General features: G+C 41.4%; 1 protein-coding gene across 1 annotated transcript in view; it reads right to left on the bottom strand.

Annotated features, from left to right (window-relative positions):
* Positions 1-22,003, bottom strand: part of SLC39A12 (solute carrier family 39 member 12) — a 34,892-nt gene extending 12,889 nt beyond the window's left edge. Inside the window, exons 1-6 of the mRNA XM_024193326.1 lie at positions 21,731-22,003; positions 16,779-17,060; positions 13,905-14,112; positions 8,229-8,416; positions 3,357-3,528; positions 429-601 (exon numbers count right to left, since the gene is read on the bottom strand). Of these exons, the coding sequence (XP_024049094.1) occupies positions 429-601; positions 3,357-3,528; positions 8,229-8,416; positions 13,905-14,112; positions 16,779-17,060; positions 21,731-22,003 (1,296 nt within the window). The remainder of the gene's footprint in view (positions 1-428; positions 602-3,356; positions 3,529-8,228; positions 8,417-13,904; positions 14,113-16,778; positions 17,061-21,730) is intronic.
* Positions 22,004-22,698: the final 695 nt, after the last annotated feature.

Genomic DNA, 22,698 nt, shown 5'->3' with positions numbered 1-22,698 from the left:
TGAGTGGGTTACTGAAGCATGCCTGAGACCTTACCCATTGGCTTCACACAGAGCCCCACACAAACCTAGAGCTAGCCCTGTCTTACTTGTTTATCATATACTTCCCCCCCATTTCTTTTAATCACTGAGTACTTATGTATTAAAACAGTACCTGTGTTTCTTCAGCATTCATCATTCTTTGGCTTCTGCTGCTTTATTTCCCAACCTGAAATCTCTTTCTGATTTTACACAGCTCCTAGTATAACTAGAGTGCTGGCCCTCTGGTTCTCAGATCTCATGGACAGCTTTATTTAAAAAAAAAGATGAGAGCACCTGAGCTCCTGTCAATCAGAGTTGTGGGAGAATCAAAGGAATGCAGCTTCACTAGGTACGCATTTCTTTATATATATAGGAACACTTCATTTTGAAAATACAAACTGGCGTGTTACCTGTGGAATAAGATGTAGCAGAGCATCTCCAGAGAGCGTCCCAACAGCTAAACCCACAAACAGCTGTAAAACGAGTGTATAGATTTCTTGACAGGAGCTGAAGAAAATGAGGGTTGTACCAAACATAGATCCAATAGTAATAAGTAAAACGGCAACAGTGCTGTAGCCATACTCTGCGGAAAAGGAATCAAAATAAAACCAAGTCCAGCTTTAGCAATTCAGTGTCTAATTACTTGAGGCCCTTTATTCTGAACTGTGTGAATAAACAGGAGGGAAATTCTTGAGTTGTACCACATTCTCTTGCTATATATAAGGGACAGACAGCATAACAGAAGGAAGAGGGGGTTCAAGGTCTGCAAAGCATTCATTGGCCAAGGACCTGCAGGTAAAAAAGCCCAATCCACTGGATTTCATGCCTTAAAGAGATAACTATGCTCTTAGTAGACAGGTCATCGGCCTCCTGTGAACACACCACGCTTACTGTTCCAAATTGTATTTGTTGTGTGGTGTGGACACACTTCCTTTAGGGATGCAATCAGGAGTGATAACCTCTTTTTCCTAATTCAATAGAGTGATTGGGAGGTTACTCACATGTATGCGCTTACATTTTCAAGCTGCTGTACAACATGAACTAACTAATCCATACCACACCCTTCACCCTTGTGAGGTAGGTAAGTCACAAGATGGGGAACAGACACAAAGAAATTAAAGATAAAATATTCAAAAGTGTCCACTAATTTGGGTGCATCAAGTTTTTTTTCACACACCAGGAGCGGAGAGTGCTCAGCACCTCAGAACATCGTATCCTAGGTAACGCCAGTTAAATACCCAAACACTAAGGCACCCTACATTAGCAGACACTTTTGAAAACTTAGGCCTCAGTGACTTACCCAAGACCAACCAGCAACTAACTGAAAATCTGGGAATGAAACTCCCAGTCCTAGGTTCAGGTCATTAGGCTACTTTTGTCTTACATCAGGCCATTTGCCTGTCTTCTCTTTTGGGAGACTCCTCAAATTTAGGCCTTAATCCTGCAAAGAGACCTATGTGGTCATAAAGGCCTTAATCTCTCACACATGGTCTCTTTCACTCCAACGAGATCACCATTAGAGGAGGAAGGATGATCTGGTGGTTCGGATGCTCGCCTGAGCTGTAAAAGACTGTTGTTCAATTCCCAGCTGTGCGAAAGACTTCCTGTGTGGCCTTAGAAAGTCAGTTAGCCCCTCTGTGCCTTGGTATCCCAGCTGTAAAATGTGGATGATAGTACTTCACTACCTCATGGAGATGTTTTGAGGATGAATACTTGAAAGAGTGTGAGACACTACAGTAACAGGGGCTTGAAGAAAATAAATAACTCTTTTTGGGGAGTCTCAGTACTTCTTGCTACTTTGTAGGTTCCTGTCTCCTTTGAGTACTAGTGGGATGTCTACAAACCTCCTTCCAGCCAATGATCTACCATGTTGTTTAATCAATGCACACTGATAGTACAAATGTACAATGTGGAACTGTGGTTCAGTCCATTCCCAGCAGCAGCCTAATTAATCCAGTTTAAGAACCTAAGGCTAGGTCTACACTACAGCGGGGGTCCGACCTAAGATACGCAACTTCAGCTACGTGAATACCGTAGCTGAAGTTGCGTATTTTAGGTCGGCTTACCTGGCGGTGAGGACGGGGGAAAGCCGACCGCTGCCGCGCTGCCGCCGACTCCGCTGCCGCCTCTTGCCGAGGTGGATTTCCGGAGTCGACGGCAGAGCGATCAGGGATCGATTTTACCGCATCCTCACGAGACGCGGTAAGTCGATCCCCGATAGACCGATTGCTACCCGCCGGATCGGCGGGTAGTGAAGACATACCCTAAGAATGGCCATACTGGGTCAGACCAGCGATCCATCTAGCCCAGTATCCTGTCTTCCGACAGCAGCCAGTGCCAGGTGCTTCGAGGGAATGAACAGAACAGGGACATTATCGAGTGATGTATCCCCTGCCATCCAGTCCCAGTTTCTGGCAATGAGAGCTTTAGGGACACCCACAGCATGGGGTTGCATCCTTGACCATCTTGACTAACAATTGTAGTTCAGGGAGTTAAAGCTCTATCCCAGACAGATGACTGGCTGGAAGGATGCATGCGGAACATTTATTAGCCCCCAATGGATCTGGCAAGCTACCAGGTGAGTAAGGCACAATACAATAGACATAGGCACTGAATGGATTGATATGTGCCCTGAGAAATTTTTCTAACTGGTTTCTTTCTACAGGCCAAAGTGTACAAAGCCTGGAGCTCATTTTTGCTTGGCACAGGACAGTAGATGATCTTGAAAAGCTGCTATTTTTTATTTGCACAACAACATCTCACAAAAACCTTTACTTTTGCTGTGAAAATTTCACAAAGTGAAAATCTGCACTTTTCATACACATTTACTTTCTGGAGAGCATCTTAACACCACTAATTCAGCATATCATGGTGTAAAATAACAGATGTTACAGCACCGAGGCCTGATTCATCATTGCGTTACTCCAGTTTTATGCCAGAGCATCCCACTTGAAACCAATAAAGTTATACCAGTGTAAAACTGGAGAAACAGGGTCAAAGTAGGCTCCCGTCTCTACTACTGGGAGGGCCTCTTATAGCACCATAGCCATTATTCCTACTGTCTGTATCTCTGACAAGCATCTAAGAAGGAAGAAAAATCAGCCCAAATGAGAGTTCTTTTGATAAGAGAGTGAAACAGTTATTGGGAGCTGGATCCCTGAATTTCTCATTGTATAGTACTGTGTAGCATGCACACGGTGAAATTCTTTGGTGTATAAACATCTGGGTGTTTTGTTTTTTAGTTACTAATGAATACAAAAGCTCCAGAAAGCTAAACTCCTGCAACCCTTCAGCTGAATTAGCACAATGCAATACTGCACAATGGCAACATAACTCACTTTCCAGAGTTGTTGGTGGCAGCTTTGTTTGCTTGGATTCTGTAAGCTGACAAGAACAGCTCAGTAGTTGCTGAATGATCGCTGGGCTGATTTGCTTGAAATGTTCCTTAGAAATGGACGAAGGACTGTTTTGTAAAAATATCTTCACAAGCTCACTGGCAGAGAAGCAAGCCTATGTGGGAAAGGATATGTGGTTACTAAATATAGATACCATTAACTGTGTCTGATGCTCAGGTTAAATGCGGATTTGCAGGACTTTTTAAATGACATGGAATCATGAACGTTAAAAAAAAATGAAAAGTGGATCCAAAGAAAAGTTGCATTTTCCATTTCTGCTTCCTGGTTACATCTTTTAAAATAAAAGATAATGAAGTTTTTATTTATTGATGAAAACCTTATACATCATCTTCACTTCCACATTTCAATGGCCAGATCCTCAGCTGCTGTGAGTCAGTGTAGTTTCCACTGAAGCCAGTTTGCATCACCTGAGGATCTGGCCCATTATTATATCTAAATATGTGTATAGCATATTTCTCAACCAAGACTATTTTTAGTGCTAAAACTATTAACAGCAGCTGGGCATTTGCTGCTATTGAGTATTCAAAGATGGCACCTGCTGACCCTTTACGAGTCAGTAGAAGTTAGGAAGTTAGCAGGCCGGATATTTGCAGTGAGGTCTATATTTGTGCTGTGTGTCTGTGTCCTTCTTAACATATAGGTAGGGTGACCAGATGTCCAGATTTTATTGAGACAGTCCTGATTTTGGGGTCTTTTTCTTATATAGGCTCCAAATCCTCTGTCCCGATTTTTCACACTTGCTGTCTGGTCACCCTACATATCGAGCTAATGGAAGTTATAAAGCCTTACTTAGAAGCTGGAAAAAGGGTGTGGGCTCCTAACATCTGGTACAGTAGGGAGATAGCCCCCCTTTCCCCCCCCAGCCTCCCTTTATCCTCATATGAGGGGAGGGCAGCAGGATCCCCGCAACGGGCTGAGACAAACTGGGAAGGGGGAGAGCTGATGGCAGCTCTCCCAGACAGGTAGAAACAAGTGAGGCAGGAATGATGACCTGCCCACTGTATGTTTTATAGCTGGGTACTTCCAGATAGGTTACATGAATAAAATTGCAACCTAATTAAACCACACCCATTACATCATGGCTTTCTACTTGCATGTTTGGAACAAAGTTTGGAAGTTAGCAGCCAGAGTTTGCGGTAGTATTGCAATGAAGTCTGTATTTGTGCTGCATATCTGTGCCCTTCATAACACATAGAGATAATTAAAGCTATAAAGTTTTACTAGTTGAATCATAACACAGATATACTAAGCATTGCATAGAGTTTACTACTACTTTTAGAAAACGCCCTGTTGTTTTTACCTCCGGCGAGTATTAGTGAGATAATCTAGTTTTGGTATTAAGATTTATTTTTAGGGGCATGTTTTAATACAATGACTAAAGATTTTGCATTCTAATGCTCATTCATTACATGACAGTAATAAGGATCAATTCAGGTACAACATGGATTTCCATATTGCTGCCTGAGTCAGTACTTTGTGTTTGTGTGTGGCAGGGAATGAGATGCTGCAGAAATGTTACTTAGCTGATGTCACTCTTTATTTTGCAGAAGAACTGAACCAGTCCCCCAGTATAATGCTAGGGGAACACACCATTGGTCAGATGAGACATTAAATGGAGGTCCTGATCATTTGTACTTATTAAAGTTCCCATGATACTTTTCATAAGAACATGGTTGCTAATTCCAGTATCTTGGCAAAATTCCAGCTCAAGAAAGTGTATTCTGACTACATATATACACCCCGAATTGAAGAGAGTAAAGGTACTCTTCATTTCTTGTCCCCATTGCTGTGCATTGTTAAATGCTTGTTCTTTTCACCCCAAAGGTGGCTGCATATCACTAATGATGAAATGATCCCTATATATAAGTTTTATTAATTAAAATTTATAAGTTAAACTTATAAAACTATTTGGCTTCTTTTAGGAAGAAAATTACCATGTAAATGAAAGAAGGTTCTAGTTATTCTTCAGTAATACAAATAATGGGAGAAATCCTTCTGTCCTTGCTCATTCCTTACCAAGGCAACATTCTCTTTGGACTTCAGTGACAGTTTGAGTGAATAAAGGACTATCAATCAATCAATCAATCGAGTCCTGAGGATCCTTGTCTTCTATGAGCATAGGTGGTCCTGCCACCAAGAGAATACAGGAACTGCCCCACTGTGAACAGAGGTCTATCTAGTTTAGTATGGTGACTCTGACAGTGGTCAGCACCAGCTGCTTCAGAGGAAGGTACAAGAAACCTTGCAGCAGGCAGTTCCGGCGTAACCTGTCTATGGGGAAATTTTTATTAACTCCCATTTATTAGAAGTTGTCTTAAGCCCTGAAGCACGAGGGTTTATATCCCTTCCAAATGAATATAGGTGACTAGAACCTTTTAATCTTCTACCATAAACCCTAGCTTCTCTGTGCCTTTTAACATGAGGACGAAAAGATAAGGGCCTTTGTTATTAATGAAAGGAATCTATACTGTCTTTGAGGGGAATAATACAGAAAAAGATAAATAGAGCTTACATTTTCTCTTATGAAACACCAGATAGATGCATGACTTTCCTTTCCCCTCACATAGATTTCTTTAATGAGAAGCCATACATTAACATATAGACATGAGTTATATAGTTTTAAGTGACTAAATTTTATAGCTCTTATTAGTTCATCTTACTATTTACTTAAGTTTTATATGCACTTTAAAAATCATTGAAGACAAAGCTGATTTTTAAAAAGACTGCAGTGACCTACTTTTCTGGCATTATATATCAAAATATGAAGCTAATATCTGAAAAACTAAATTACAGCCCTTAATTGAACTGGCAGAAGCAAGCAAGAAACCAGTCCATTTCTTACACGTAACAGCATCTGTTACTAATGGAACACAATGGCTATCTTAGGGACGTGTGGAAAACAGAAGATAAAATTAGCAATAACATTCAAATACAAATTCTTCTAAAGGAACGATCTGTCAAGGAAAATGTAAATAGTAAGAAGAAAAATGGAATGAAAAATAGAAGCTAGATATCAGAAAAGGATGGCAAATCTCTTCTCTCCAAATGTATCTTTATAACCTTTCAAAGGCTACACAAAAATATTTTGGCTCTCAGCTTGACTGCCATGCCTGGAATAATGCATAGCCTTTGATTCAAGGACAGTCTTGGAAGTCGAAAAGTTCAAAAAAGTGCTCAGTTTTGTAAATTGGCCTTCTGCCCAGGGGAATTATATTCCTTGTACTCCTGGCATCACTACTGTCCTATGACCTTCATTTAAGTTATTTTGGGGCCACATTTGATTTAAACATCTACTTGGCTGATTGGCATGACTCTCCTTTGCGGTCCACCAGAATGAAAATAATTATACTGATGGGATATGAATTCAAAATAAAAAAATAAAATCACTCAGCTAAACAACTGTCAGGATGGCATTGACTCCGAAGGCAATTGTGTCATCTTCATATCATAAAATGAACACTAAATGAAAGCCAGATGTACATCTTTTATCCACTCAAGATAGTAAAACCACCAGGCTTTGAATCATCTTAAAATGTATTATTAAAAAATGTAACCCCTTTGGAAGGGCTACTCCTGAAATACCACATTAAGCCTATAGGGGATTTGCAGCTGTACTACAGCAGCAATGGCTACAGAGGCTCAGACTCCGTTTCCCAGATTGCCTGGGGTCCAGGCCAGAGACAGAACTCAAAAGGAACACTGTGAGAACCAATCAGAGACAAAGGGTTCAGTATGGAAATATTACTTTTGGTTTTGTTTGGAGACAGTGTAGTAGGGAAAGGAGCTACACAGCCAGGGAGGACCCTTTGACCCTCCACATTCCTCCCAAGGAAAGACTTTGGGATTTCTGGGACATTGATCAGTGTCATCTCAGTAGAGACCAGAAACCCAAAAGGCTGAGGAGAGTCAGGGCCAAGCTACCAAGAGTCTATCTAACTGCACATTTGAATCTGGACCAGAGAGCCACAAGAACAATCTTACCATCCTTGGCGTGAAGACTTTATTTAATTTGATATTGCATTTTAAGCCGGTCACCGATTTCAGCGCTGTACTGCCCACCAAAAGACTGAGCCTAAACTATTTGCCTAAGCAGGTGCTAGGAGGGAGCACAGTGCGGTTTTTATTGGCTGTAAATGTTAGGAGGGGTATTTTGTTTCTGATATTTACATATCAAAGATTTATAAACTTGTTAAAACTTCCTAAATAAATTGTCCAAAAAACGTTAAGGTGGTACAGTTTATGTATTGTTGTTTTTATCTTTTATTATCCTACTCCTCTTTTCCATTTTCCTCTCACTTGAGTTACCCATACCTAACAAAGCCCCAGTTACTGTTTTATTATTGTGGAATTTGTGATAGCTATTTTATTTTATTGTGCTGTGACTAACATGGCTCTGTGTGAGTTGGGTGTTGGAATTTTCCCAACAAACAGGCCCTCTGTGTTCTTTGCACTAGGAGGGGTTTCCTTGGGTAGAGGCACCCGGTGCACTTATAGGTGAACACAGGAACCCCAGAGGAGAAAAGGGAGAAGACTGCAACCATACCTCAGGACTGGGTTACAAAGAAGAAGAAGAAAAGCCTAAGTCATCAGATATGTCCTGGCTGCTTTGACTTGAGTCTAAAGCACAAAGGCCAGTCATATATATATATATGACTTTTAGAAATTCACAAAATTCATAAATGTTACCTGTTGAAGTGATTTATTCTTTGTACTATATATTTGCAAACCAACCTGAACTTTTGTAATTGACATCCGATTCCAACTGTTGGTAAGAATAGTAAAAAATAAATTAACCTGATCCCAATCAGCAGTATTTTCATTATCTTCATGATAACCACTTGTATATTCCCCATTCTTTTGTCTCGATGTGAGTGGAATATTTAAATATCCAACATCTCTGATTGTCATGCCATGACTGTACATTTGTCCATTTGCGTTGCAGGTCTTTCCATCCCTCAGCATGCTTAGGAGTTGGTCTATTTCTAGGAATTTATTAGAAAATGTGGTGTTACCTCATTATAAACACAAATTAAAGAGAAAGATGAAATAGCAATTGTTCAAAATGTCAAAATATAGCATATTCATAGATTCCAAGGCCAGAAGGGACCATTGTGATCATCTAGTTGGAGCTCCTGTATAACACAGGCCATAGAACTTTCCCCCCAAAATTCCTAGAGTGTATCTTTTAGAAAAAAAACCCAATCTTGATTTCGAAATGGTCAGTGATGGAGAGTCCAACATGACACTTGCTGAATTGTTCCAATAGTTAATTACCCTCACTGTCAAAAATTTACACCTTATTTCCAGTCTGAATTTATCTAGCTTCAACTTCCAACCATTCGATCATGTTATACTTTCCTATGCCGGATTGAAGAGCCCATTATTAAATATTTGTTCCCAATGTAGATACTTTCAGACTGCAATCAAGTCACCCCTTAACCTTCTCTTTGTTAAAATAAATAGATTGAGCTCTTTGAGTCTATCACTGTGAGGCATATTTTTCAACCCTTTAATTATTCTTGTAGTTCTTCTCTGAACCCTCTTCAATTAATTAACGTCCTTCTTGAATTGTGGTACCAGAACTGGACACAGTTTTACAGTAGTGGTCGCACCAGTGCCAAATACAGAGATAATATAATAGCTCTGCTCCTATTCAAGATTCCCCTGTTTATATATACCAGGGTCACGTTAGCCTCTTTGGCCACAGCATCACATTGGGAGTTTGTGTTCAGCTCAAATCTTTTTCAGAGTCACTGCTTCCGGGATAGAGTCCACCATTCTGTAAATAGGGCATACGTTCATTGTTCCCAGATATATACATTTATTTAGCCATATTAAAACACATATTGTTTGCTTGTGCCCAGATTACCTAGCAATCCAGATGGCTCTGAATGAGTGATTTTTACCACTATCTCAATTTTTGTGTCATTTGCACTCTTTGTCAGTGACAATTTTGTGTTTTCTTCCAGGTCATTGATAAAAATGTTAAATAGTGTAGTGCCAAGAATCAGTCCCTGTGGATCCGCATTGGAAACACATCTGCTTGATGATGAGTCCCCATTTACAATTACATTTTGAGACCTATCATTTAGCCAGTTTTTAATCCATTTGTTGTGTGCCATGTAAATTTTATGCATGCATTGTTGTTGCAGGCATGTTGGTCCCAGGATATTAGAAAGACAAGGTAAGTGAGGTAATATCTTTGATTGGACCAACTTCGGTTGGTGAGAGAGACAAGCTGTCAAGCTTCTGCGGAGCTCTTCTTCAAATCTGGGAAATGTACTCAAAGTGTCACACCTAATACAAGGTGGAACAGATTGTTTAGCGTAAGCAGTTACCACATATTTCAAGGGACCATTCAAAGTGAAGGTCTGTCAAGATGGAGGAAAGAGGGAGACAGCTTGGGAGGCAGGGCAGGGGGGCTGTTAGTGGGTTATACACTGTTGTAATAAGCCATAAATCCAGTGGCTCTCTTCACTCCATGATTTTTAGTGGCTAGCAAAGTTATGAATCAACACTCCCAGGCTCATCATTTGAAGGTTTATGCAGAGTTCCTTCAAGAGTGAGGACTGAGAGGTCAGATATAGAGTGAATGTTTTGTGAAAAGTGTTCACCCACAGGTGAGATGGAGTTTTTGTCTTTTATCATTTTCCTATGTGAGTTCAATCAAGAGCATAATGATTGTCTGGTTTGACCAAATAGTTGTTATTGGGGCATTTAGCACACTGGATGAGGTACACCATATATGATAGGCATGTGTAGGAGCCATGGATCTTGAAAGTGTGTTGTTGGGGGTGTTGATCATCATGCCAGTGGAAATATGTCTACAGATTTTGCATCTATAATTCTGGCAGGGTCTGGTGCAGCTTTAAGGTGGTGTCTCCGGGTCTTTGGGGAGCTTGCTTCTAATGATGAGCTTGGAGAGGCTCGTTTATTTTTGTAGCCCCCATCCCATCCCCCGAGCTGCCTTTCCCCCCCTCCCTTTCTTTCCACCCTATGACTGGAGTGGTGTTAATGGGCCACTTCACCTTGACTGGTCCCTTGAAATATGTTATGCTAAACAATCTGTTCCACCTTGTATTTAGCTGTGACACTCTGAGTACGGGTTCCCAGACCTGAAGAAGAGCTCTGTGTAAGCTTGAAAGTTTGTCTCTTACCAACAGAAGTTGGTCCAATCAAAATATTGCCTAACATACATTTTATTTTTTTAATAAAAAATGTTGTGTGGTACCAACTCAAAATAAAATACTAAGAGTTCTGTAAGGTATCAACCAAACTTGTAATCTCATCAAAAAATATATCAAATTAGTTTGACAGGATCTATTTTTCATAAACCTACGCTAATATGCATTAATTACATTACACTCCTTTAATTTGTTATCAATTGCGTCCCATATTAGCTGCTCCATTATCTTGCCCAGGTCTTGCTGACAGGCTTGTAATTATCTGGGTAATTCCATTTACCCTTTTAAAAAATTGGCACATTAGCTTTCTTCCAGTCTTCTGAACTTCCCCAGTGCTGTAATGTTTACTGAAAATCAGCATTGTGGATTTATTTAACAATATTTTTTAAATAACTTTTTTCTCTAGTAAATGCGAAGATCCCATCTTGACAGCTCTAGAGTATGAAGTCACCTATACAGTAAGCAGTTACTTCTCCACACTGCCACAGTAATGTTTTCCTCTTGACGATCTCTAAGAGATAAGAAGGCAGTTCACCCTTTGTGGCCATATAATCATTGATAGCTCTCCTGAAATCATCAACAAGGTACTGATAAATAGTGTCCATGATCCTGCAAGTTATTGTATGTGGATGGATGCCATGGGCCAACATGGAATAACTTGCAGAATTAGGGTCATTGTGGTGATTTTTGTGAAATGGAGACTTTGTCCATTAAGAACTGGGCTGAGCCCACCAATTAATTTTAGATAGGGTATTTAGCTATGTAGCGGTGCGGGACTCACCCCGGTGGCTCCTCCTGCTGGTCGTCTCAGGGAATTAGTTCTCCAGCCTCCGGAGTGCCTTCGGCAGGCCGGTGTCCCGCTGCCGCTTGGCCCCCGCATCCCTCCCTGGACTCCGGTGCCCCGCTATCTGGGGTGCTGCCCCTGACAGTAACCCCTCACTCTTAGGGTCTCCCCTCCCCGGGGAACCTCCAACCCCTATCCCCACCTCACCTCAGTCGTAGGCTACTGCCAGTCACCAACTAGCCACTGCTCCCTGGGGCAGACTGCAGTATAAGCCACTCATCACAGGCAAGGGGTGTTTTGGACCTCCTGCCTTTCTCTGCAACCCAGTACCTCTATGGGGCCTTGGACAAGGCCCTGCAGCCTGGGGAGTTGCCAGCCTGGAGCTCCCTAGCCCCTCTGGCCTTTCCCCAGCCCTGTCTTACTCTAGGCACCCCTCTCTCTCTCTGAAAGCAGAGAGAGACTGACTACTCCCTGGTCCACTGCCCTCTTATAAGGGCCAGCTGCAGCCTGATTGGGGTGTGGCCCAGCTGTGGCTACTTCCCCAATCAGCCCAGGTTTCCCCTACCACAGTCCTCTCCCAGGGCTGTTTAAGCCCTTCAGGGCAGGAGCGGGGTTACTGCCCCGCTACACACTACCGAACAGATGTTAAGAATGTTTCCACATGATGGCAATACTTTGTTTTATGACAGAGGTCGGCAACCTCTGGCACGCGGCTCGCCAGGGTAAGCACCCTGGCGGCCCGGGCCAGTTTGTTTGCCTGCTACGTCCGCAGTTTCGGCCGATTGTGGCTCCCACTGGCCGCGGTTTGCCGCTCCAGGCCAATGGGGGCGGTGGGAAGCCGCGGCCAGCACATCCCTTGGCCCGCGCCGCTTCCTGCCGCCCCCATTGGCTTGGAGTGGCGAACCGCGGCCAGTGGGAGCCACGATCGGCCGAACCTGCGGATGCGGCAGGTAAACAAACTGGCCCAGCCCGCCAGGGTGCTTACCCTGGCGAGCCGCGTGCCAGAGGTTGCCGACCCCTGTTTTATAACTTTCATTGTTATTTAGAACAATTGTCCCCATCAGTGCTTGAAAAAAGAAATTTAGACCTTTTTCCTAAAGAAAAATGTATGCTAAGATTTCTATTTACTTCTTTTCTCTTGAGCGAAAATACTTTTGAAGTCAGCTAAAGCTTCTTTCTAAAAGTTGTCACTGTAATCAGCTTTATTTTCATTTTTTCCTATATGCTGCCAATTCTAGCCCTTTTTTCCAGTTTATATTTGAAATGTAAATATATTTAAAAGAGGAATGCCAATGAGTTTTGGTTTAAAATATGCTGGCACTGTTCCAATCTGGTTAAATATATCCTCTGGATTCTGTGGTTGACATTTTGACTCCATTGAAGTCAACAGGAGTTTTGTGATTGACTTCAGTGGCCCCGATCTGGATTTCACTCTTGATAGCTACTTAAATAGCACAGTGCCTCTCTGCATTCTAACTGGCTCTGTTCATTGTCATGAGTCAATTATTTTATGAGTTCTACACTGACATTTTTTAAGGGAAAGTGTTTGTTACATAACCAGGGTTAATGGGAGTGAGTGTGATCTATGAATTAGAGAACAGGTCTAAGAGTCAAGATGCTTGAATTCTTTTATGCACGCAGCTTGTTTTTTGTGTTACCATACCTGGGATCACTTGGCCCCTCGTGACTCAATACACACATCATAGGGATATTAATTCTTACTTAGCTCACTGGTGCATCACACAGATTAATTAATGTTTTCAAGCACTTTGAGATCCTTGTAAAGAGCTACTATTAGTCAATGAACCACAAACAAGGAAAACTAGGTGCCTAAAGTTAAGTTCCTAAAGCCCTGGTAGGCACTTAAATAAGTGGTTTGATTTTCAAAGGGGCTGAGCATCCTGCAGCTCCCCAGTGAACATAATGGGAGATGGATGCTCAACACTGTTGAAAATGAGGCTACTTGTTTAGATTATTTAATTTTAGGCCCAGTTAAAAAAATCTTGGGCCTACTTATTTGTAGTTAAGTTTAGTTGCATCTGGCAAAAGATCTTTTAGAACTGAAGTGGAATTTCTATACCAAATGGACTTTACATGTCCCAGTCTCACTGGAGGTTGGTGACTTCAGAAAGTGGGTAGGGAAAAATAATACATAAAGGAGCTATGAGTAAAGATCAGAAATCATCCAGTCAAGACAGGGTGAACAAACTTCATCTGCCCTGAGAAGCTCTCCATGTCCCAGTCTACATCTACTGATACAATCTCCAGAAAATGGCTGTCGAAGGCAAACTGAGGTCACTTTATATATGATTATTATTATTTATTTTATAGTGCCCAAAATGATTTTCAAAATAAAGAAGGAGCTTGTCTCACAGCCTTCTTTTTACATTTAGAAGAGTTCTACCTATCAAATACAAATGATGAAATAGTGATTCAAACCCTGATTTCAGAATACCTAAAATGTACTGACACAAAAGGCAAACCTGAAATACAGAGCCCTACCTGTTACTTGGAGTTCATTAGTGCTGTTTAGAGAACTGAAAATATATTTTATAAAGAATTCTGGGGTGGGTAAACTTGCTCTCCCGAGGCAGACTCCTTGGAGAGCCAAAGTAATGATTGTAGCAGCCAGGCGAGGAAGTGTATTTTCATCAGCGCCGGCACTGTCCAATATGGCAGCTTCTTTCTCCAGAACGGTTACATCAACACACTGCAAACAGAATAAAAATTTAGTTAAGCGGTTCTTGGTCACATTAGTGTAAATCATCAGATAGGCAGGAAAAGAAGCAAGAGAACACAGTATTGCGGAAGCTCAGGGTGGATAGGTTGTTAGGACAGAGTGTATAATCAACAGCATGAAAAGCAGAAGAGACTCAAAGAGAATGAGAATGGAATGCAGGACCTGAGATTATGCTATGAAGAGGTGGTTAGAGACCAACATGAGATCAGTTTCAGTCATGTAATGGGGAGGAAGCCAGTTTGGGAAGGAGGGGAAGGAACTTGAGGCAACAGTTAAAAACACCACATTCAATTAGCTACTTTAAGTTATTTTTATTTATTTTTGTTTTCATGCAATTTCTGCTTAATTTTTTTCTTCAAGATTTTTGCTGCCTAGAGTGTAGCCAGTACAATCCCCAAAAGTGGCAGAAGAGGAAGAAGAGAAGTGGATGTTGTAGTTAAGGCACTGGACTGCAACACTGCAGATCTAGATTTAATTCCCAGCTCTGCCACAGTTTTCAGGTATAGCCTTGGGCAATTCCCCGAATACCTTTGTGTTTCAGCTCCCCATCTGTAGAACAGGGGTGATAACATTCACTTTCTCTGACATTTTGTCTCTTTTATCTAGTTACACTGCAGTCTCTTGGGGGCAGAGACTGTTTCTTACAGCACATGTATATGGTGCCTTGCACAGTGAGGCCCTGATCTTGGCCTGGGACCTCTAAGTTACTGTAATCGAAGAAGAAGATGAAGAAGGAAGAAATGTATGAGATCAATTTTAAGAAATTGATTTCCAGTGTCCACTTGTGTGCCTGTGTTTCCATGTCCATTTAGTTCAGCTGCACATGTAATTATCACAGTTGCATGAGTAAAAGTGTACTTAGCCATCAAAATATGCTAGTAATTGCATGTGTCATTGCAGTAGAGATGTGCACAGACATAGTTTTGTAAATGTGTGAGCATTTTTGTGCATGAAGCTCAGGTCTTCATGTCCAGCTGTGAATGAGAGACCTTTAAGGCCAGTTTTTCATTTTGCCTTAAATGTGCTGCAGCCTCATAAGCGCACCATTCTGAGTGGCGTGTCCATTTTACATAGACAGCAGCCATAGACACATACACATGTAACCCCCCTTGGCTAGTGGCTAGCTGGTTAATTATTCATGTATTATTATTAATTATTATTATTATTTATTTATTTGTATCATCATAGCACCTAGGAGCCCCAATCCCGAACCAGGACCCCGCTGTGCACCATGAAGAAAAGCAAGTATTTCTAATGTCAAATTCACTGCCAATATATCTCCATACAAGCTGAAGACTTTTCTTTCCTACCAAATTGAATATATTAGTTGCTATGGCGAGAAGGAAACAAGTTTTAAACAATCATAACATTTAAAAACTGACCAAAATGGTTTTCTTCCCCTGGATCACTACCCTTTCTCCTAGCCACAGATGTTGTGATTCAAAGCATTAGATAGGCTGTAATGATTTCACTACCTTTGACAAAGAGTCTCCCCACTCTCCTCTCTGTGAACGATGAAATCACAGACACTAAACAGACATACTGAGTGCACTGCCAGTATAAACAAATAGACAACACTGTAAAGCGCTGTATGGATTGTTACTCCATGTTGACATGCCAAATACCCACCGATGCCTCTTTATAGCTGCCGAGATACTGTTTGAGTTCCTGGAAATCGGCACTTTCAGTGAGACTTAGAACCAACTGTACTAGTCAATGAATAATTTATGACGGGAAAAGATTACACAAAGCACATGAAGAGAAAGAGGAATTGCAGGCCTTCTGCTTTATGCTGCATAGCTAGTGGCTTCTAGCAATCTTTCATTTGCCTTGATTGCTGCTACCACTGTGTGGTGTAAATTAAAGAGCAGTGAGATGGAAAAGAAAAGAAGAATTGGAGAGTCAGCATCAGACCAGGACAGAGTCTGATCCTGTAGCATCCAAAGGGCTGATGAACTTTTCACAGCAGGTCAATATATATATTATAACAAGTCTCTAACTTTGAAAATCTGGTAAGTGGTTTTGATTACTGTACATTGTAAGGAGAATAGATGTATTTAGATTGTAAACATTTTGGGGCAGGGACTGTCTATCATTCTGTGTTTGTACAGTGCCTGGCACAATGGAGCCCTATTCTTGGTTGGTCCCTAGGCACTGACATAGATAAATAACAATAAATACTAGGTGAGTTATACCTGCCATGTATTTCCTGATTTTAAAAGGGTCTTTACAGCTAAATATAATGAATACATTATTTGCCATTCCTAACGTAAGTTTGGTCTTCTTTGGATGACTCTTTCTGCTGGAGGAACTGACTATGGTAGGTAGATTAGCTTCAGATGTATCTGGCATGTCAAAGAAACAGCCACATCTTTTGGCAGAGTCCCTGCTACATCCAGTATCTGATGGATGTAGCACAGTGAAGGACCAGCAGGGAACTGGTTACAGAAACTTGATTCTCTTCTCCAGCTTCAGCTCCAGCGCAGGTTAGATCAGCCAAGGGGCTGCTCTTATTTGTCCCAAGCGGGTATGGTCCCCTAGGGACCATATTATTTGACTGCAATTTGATGGCAGAACTAGGTTTTAGCTTTTAGATCTTTGGTAAGTGTTTTGGAGTGCTGGGGGTATGTGTTTACCTGGCTTTCAGGAGTTTTAAAATGGTGCCTTATTGCAGCCAAAATGTCTTCAGTTTCATTCCTTGAGAAATAATAGCAGTCTTCATCACGCCTTAAACTGAGCATACTGTGTAGGTAAAATTTATAATCCTTGTTACTCAGACTGAGCTCTGAAGAACAGATGTCTCTTTGATGAATAATATAATAGAGAAGAATGAGGGAAATTCTCTGGAATACTTCTTCACTGAGATGGTCTTCAAAATCTCCACCAGCTATTAATAACAAAGCATCTGGTTCAAGGCACTGCAAATAATTAAAACAAATGGAAATTAATTTCAAATTACATGTCACTATTATTCTACTGAAAATAGGATTAGAGAACAGAGTAGGAGAATTCAACTTTATGTTGAAGAGACTGGTCTTGAGGCTACACAGATGCAGAGTGGGGTGTGTATACGGTAAAATGTGATGAGCAATAGGGACAGCAAGGGAAGCACATGGAAATCCAATCTTGCAGTAATGAGGGCTGCTGCATGGCTGACAAATCACTCTCCGTGCTGCCTTTCATAAACCGTGCCTGCTTGTGAGCAAGGGGGCAGATGCCCAAAGGATTTGAGACTTACTCCCACTCGGGACTGTTGTAGTCCATTTACAGACCCCCATTGACATCACTAGGCATTAATTCTGGCCCTCAGTTCAAAGGACTACAGCTAGCGCTTAACCTTACCTTAACTGCTGCAAGGCCTCCACTTGCATTTGTGTGGGTTTGCAGAATGAAGGCCAGAAAAAGCCAAATTTGGACCTGAGTTATATCAGTGTGAGGCAGTGGTTCTCAACCTTTTTGGTCAGGATCTATTTGTAAACATTGATGGCCTGTCACGACCCAGTAAATAGGCCAAGGGTCAGGGTTGGGTCCTGCTCCAGAGGGTTGTGGGGAGGTGGGTGATGTCCTATTGCAACCTAGTAAATAGGCTGTGTGGGGTGGTAGTGGGAAGTCCTGGAAGAGGCTAGGTCCTGTGGGGCTGGCTGGGGTCAGCTTGGCTCCCTACTCCAGACTTTTCATCCTGTGGTGCTGCAGCCCCTGATGAGGAGCCAGCTGGGCCAAATCTGTCTGAGTAGCGTTGCGACCTTGTTCACTTACTCAAATTGAGCCTGGTCAGGTCCCCCATCATCATGATGGAGGGGCAGTTGGAATAAACCTGATTGGCACTGCAACCCCAGAGGTCATAATGCCTGGAGCTGGGCACTGAGCCTAGCAAGCCCCATGGGACCAGAGCCACAGAAGCTGCCACATGACCCTTTGAAACATTCTGGTGACCCAACTTTGGGTCATGAACCACAGGTTGAAAAATCCCAGTGTAAGTAATAGAATCATACAAAGCATAGAAACGTAGGGCTGGAAGGAACTGCAAGAAGTCATCTAGATCATCTCCCAGTCAAAGGAAACACTAGAGTTCCTCCACATTTACAGGCTAACAGAGCAGAATTGGGCCCTGTATCTTATATTTATTAATTGTGCTATCAGAACATTTGGTCAGCACAAAGCCTCTGCATCAATTAAGTTGTCAGAATGGGACTCAAGAGAGACAGAAGTCATGCATGGGTCTGTGCTGCTCTCTACAGAGGGGTGAATTCCCCCCCTAAGGGCAGGTATAATATTTTAAAAACAAAATAGCTCAATGCCAATAAGGCACCATCTCTCCTCACACTCAGACCCCTTCCAATGTCATCTCAGGCAAAAGGCTTTATGAGCAGATAGGCCTAGAAAACCAGCAAGTGCTCTCAGACTAGGGTAAGTGGGTGAGCAAGTTCCAGAACAGAAAGTCCCTTCCTGAAAATATCCTGTTCCTGTTGTGATTTGTAGGCCATACCAGCTAGTCCCATTGGAAGGATGCTAATAGCTCCCTCCTGTTTAAATCCAATCATATCTTGAGCACTTGAGTTGATCTCCACTATCCTGGCAGATCATAAGGACTATAAACAGGGGTGCTGAACAATTTTCATAGTAGGGGTGCTGAGAGCCATTAAACCCTGTATATAATGGAAACCACTTCAAGCCAGGGGGTGCGGCAGCGCCCCTAGTTCCAGTACCTATGACTCTAAAATAGACAAAAGCACCTAAATCATAGTCACTAGGCAAGATACACCAACACACTTCAGCTATTTTGCCACATTCCAATGATTCAAAGCAGCCAAAAAACCTAGTTTACTGGGTTAAACTATGTTTATGGCTACAGACATTGTGTACTGGTGTATCTGGTACACCGTATATGTCAAAACCCATTCCTTGAATGTTTACCCCCCAAAAAACTTGAATCAAATGCAGATTATGGAGCTCAGGTTACATATACTCCCTCAACTATAAGCAAGTGAGTGAGTTGACGTTTCATAGACATTTTAATAGAAATATTCCCAACCTAAATCCACACCAAGAGGAATGTTAGAAAAGGTTATGCACTGTGGGTGCCAATAGCCAAATTAAACATTCACACTGGTGAGTAAATTAGATTAGGATCTGGCCCCGTCTCCTTTCTAATATGGCTCTCAACATCTACAATACTAGTCTTTACTAATTGACCCTCAGAATCCATGGCCATGTACTTGATGCTCCTTAAGCAGCATCTGGCATTACTCTATCTCCCAAGTGTACAAAGAATTGATAACATGTATTAACATGACTGTCTTTGTATTATTGTTTTGGACTAGGAGGAATACATTTAATTCTTCTAGCTCATTTCCCTAAAGGCCTCATGTTAAGCCAATCTATCCTTTTAAATTTACCCAGTGGGCGATAAGACAAACATACTATATGGGGTGGAGGCTTTTCAGAGATTTCTATAATTACACCTCAAGGTCTAGTAAGGATAACTTCAAATCACTAAGGTTGTTGGTGCTGGCAAGCAAGATGTTTGAAAAGGAAATTGCTACTGGGAGGGCAGCAGGTGCACTGAAAGAGTTGCCATTATTGGAGAATATGTGGGATCCTCCACTGGGAGTACTTAAAGAAGGTGTCAGGGGAATATAGATTGATTCATCACTAGTTATTTTGCTGTTATCAACATGTTAGAGTCACAAACACCTGCATGACCTTACTTTCAGAATGCTTATTTTCTAAAACAAACAAGTCCCTTTCTGAATATGGGAGCAGAATGTTTTTTACTGAACTCCCTATTTTTTAATGATTATTAGTAAGGATTCCATCAATACAGAAGAAGGTATGCCTTTTTTGTGCACTTGGGAGATAGAGTAATGCCAGATACTGCTTAAGGAGCATCAAGCACATGGCCATGGATTTGGAGGGTCAATTAGTAAAGAAAAAAGAAAGGGTCTAATAAAGGTATAGAACTTCAGGGCAATGATTTAAATGCAGGATGGAGTCTTGTTTGCAAATTAAATAATCTGAAAAAGCAATGGTTTGTGATGGCTGGGATCCCAGATTCAGAAGGGAAATGTGAGTCTGATTGATCTATTTTTTTGGTTTTGTTGGTGGGGAGGAGGGAGCTGGGGCTTCCCTATCCCCACTGTTTGGGAAGTTAGCTCCAGTGCCAAGGAGGAGGGCTAATTTCTAATTCTAAAGACTGCAGATGTTTCAAGAACAATTGCTGTCATGAGTTTTTCTCCATTTTGGGCGTTTGTTAGCTCTTGCAGGATTTCAAGCTTATAAAAAAGCCACTGTACTGCATGGACCTTACTATTTGCCCAGGCTAGCCTAGCTGAAACTGTGAGAAAAGTTCAGAAAATCTTTCCTTTGCCATCATCCCTGTGCTTTCTATAAATAGGTCACAAAACACAAGGAAAACCTTGGCCCATGATGGAAGAATTCCCAGGAAGTTCCCACTCCTCTATGCAGGAATAACCCCTGTAGGAGAGCATGGAGCCCTACATTGTTTACCAGTGCTCATTCACCCTGGGGCAGTTATGAAAAATGTCAGCATTTGTTACTATGGCTATTTAAATGAGTAGGTGCTCTACAGCAGAGGACTGAAATCTCCTCTCCAACACATTGGTCCTGTTGAATACAGGGAGCATTTTACTTTCACAGTAAACGTCAGCTTTCCCCATCATTAGCCTTCACCACCTGCTGCTTCTTGATTCTGACATGAAGCCACAATACTCTCTGTATAATGCCCTGCTGTTAGAGATAAGCCAGACCTAGAACAAGCTGGATTAATCTTAATTGGAGCCAGAATCCATCAATTTTCTGGGGTCCCAATCCAAACTTGGAGCATCTTCCAAATCTACATTTCCTTCCATCTGGGCCCTCGACCACAGCATAGTCCCCCTCGTACCTGAATCTGGCATCCTATTCTCCTTTTCCTTCCATGGTCAAACCAGTGGGAAGAAATAGCCCAGTCAGTAGTCTGAATTTACTAGGGGATTGAGCCCCCGCATGGAGCTGTGATTCCAAACATTTTAATACCCTGGAATTCTTCCAATCCCAGAGTCTGGATTTTCAGAATCCTTTATCTGCTCTTGATCTATCTTGACCAGAACATTTTTTTCCAAAACCACCCCTAAACCTTGCAGGCTTGGGGGAAATGGCATATGGATCTGAACAAACCATGGGTTGGGTTTGAGTTTTGCAAAATAACAACCAGAATGATGATGTTTCACAAAACCATTCCTATTTCTCCCCATCCATCTCTAACTACAATGGAAATTTCTTTTTGTGTTTCAAATTCAAGCTAACGAGGAAAACATTAGTTTGAAAATAAATATCTGAAATATCTGGCAATAAGTGAAAGATAAATTGATCTAAGTTTTTAAGGTGTACTTGAAGTACTTGGGGGCCCTCTTTACAAAAATAAATAAGCAATATAAATCATTAGCAATTACATAATTGTAGCAGTTCATTTTTGTTTGAAAGAATGAATGTCGTGTGTCCCCATGATATGCATTAGGATGGCTTCACCTGAATAAATGATTTCTGAACTCATCTTTTAAATGTACCCTTCATTAATTGATACACTAACCAGATTACAATCCTCCTGCATCCCATAAATCCACTGTGGACATTCAGCTCTCTCCAATAACATTTTGATAAGTTTTCTTGAATGATTCTTGTGGAGCTCAGTGTAGTTGTCAGCTGAGAGAATGCGTAGAACTTCCGTCAGATAGCCTTGGCTGGGAGCGTAGCTGCTTTCCTGCTTGTGCTCTTTCCCAGACTGTGCTTCTGCAGTGACCACACCAAATATGAAAGCTGAAAATGCCACCCAAAAAGCTGGATGCTTGGTCAGAAAACACATTTCCTCTTCTTCCTGTAAGTGCGTGTCCGTGTTGAGAGTTGAATGGTGGTTCGTAGTTCACAGCTTAAAGTTGAACCCTGAGGAATTTGTATGGTAAAGAAAAACAAAAACCATTTAATTAGAGTGACTGCAATATGTTTGAAAGGATTTATTAATTGGTTGGCTAAGCTGATTTGCAGTGACAAGCTGTTTCTGAACAACAGGGGGTTTGTAGGGACTTTACAGCCTGAAACAGCAGGAAACTAAGATGACAGTGGCCTTAAAAATTCTGTAGAATTACTGGTAAGTGGCTAAATCGGACTGCCCTTCCTTCACATTAAAAGTTTTGAGTATAATACACATTTTTCATTTCCCTGTTATGTTACTATATTTGATTATAATCTCCTTTAGTAAGTACAAGAACAAATATAATTGCTTTCTCTTTTACTCCATTAGGAAACAGATTCCCAAGGGCTAGTAGATGTACTTGTATATGAGGAGCAAATAAAGCATTGTGCAGGAATTCTGATATACATGTTCAGTAGTACTGATGCCTAGCAATGACTTAGAGTAGTTTTCATCTTAATTAATTAACATTAGCTATAAAGCAGGGGGGAAAAACAAACCCAAAACATTTTAACCGGAAATTAATGCTGCTTTATGGTCAGAGGAAAGAGCTGCAAAATTGCTGTAATTATGTCATTCATACAACTTGA

This window comes from Terrapene carolina, unplaced genomic scaffold (genome assembly GCF_002925995.2).
Source record: "Terrapene carolina triunguis isolate 2854851 unplaced genomic scaffold, T_m_triunguis-2.0 Scaffold84, whole genome shotgun sequence".
Classification (NCBI taxonomy): Eukaryota; Metazoa; Chordata; order Testudines; family Emydidae; genus Terrapene; species Terrapene triunguis.
This window is presented reverse-complemented; position numbering and strand designations above follow the sequence as displayed.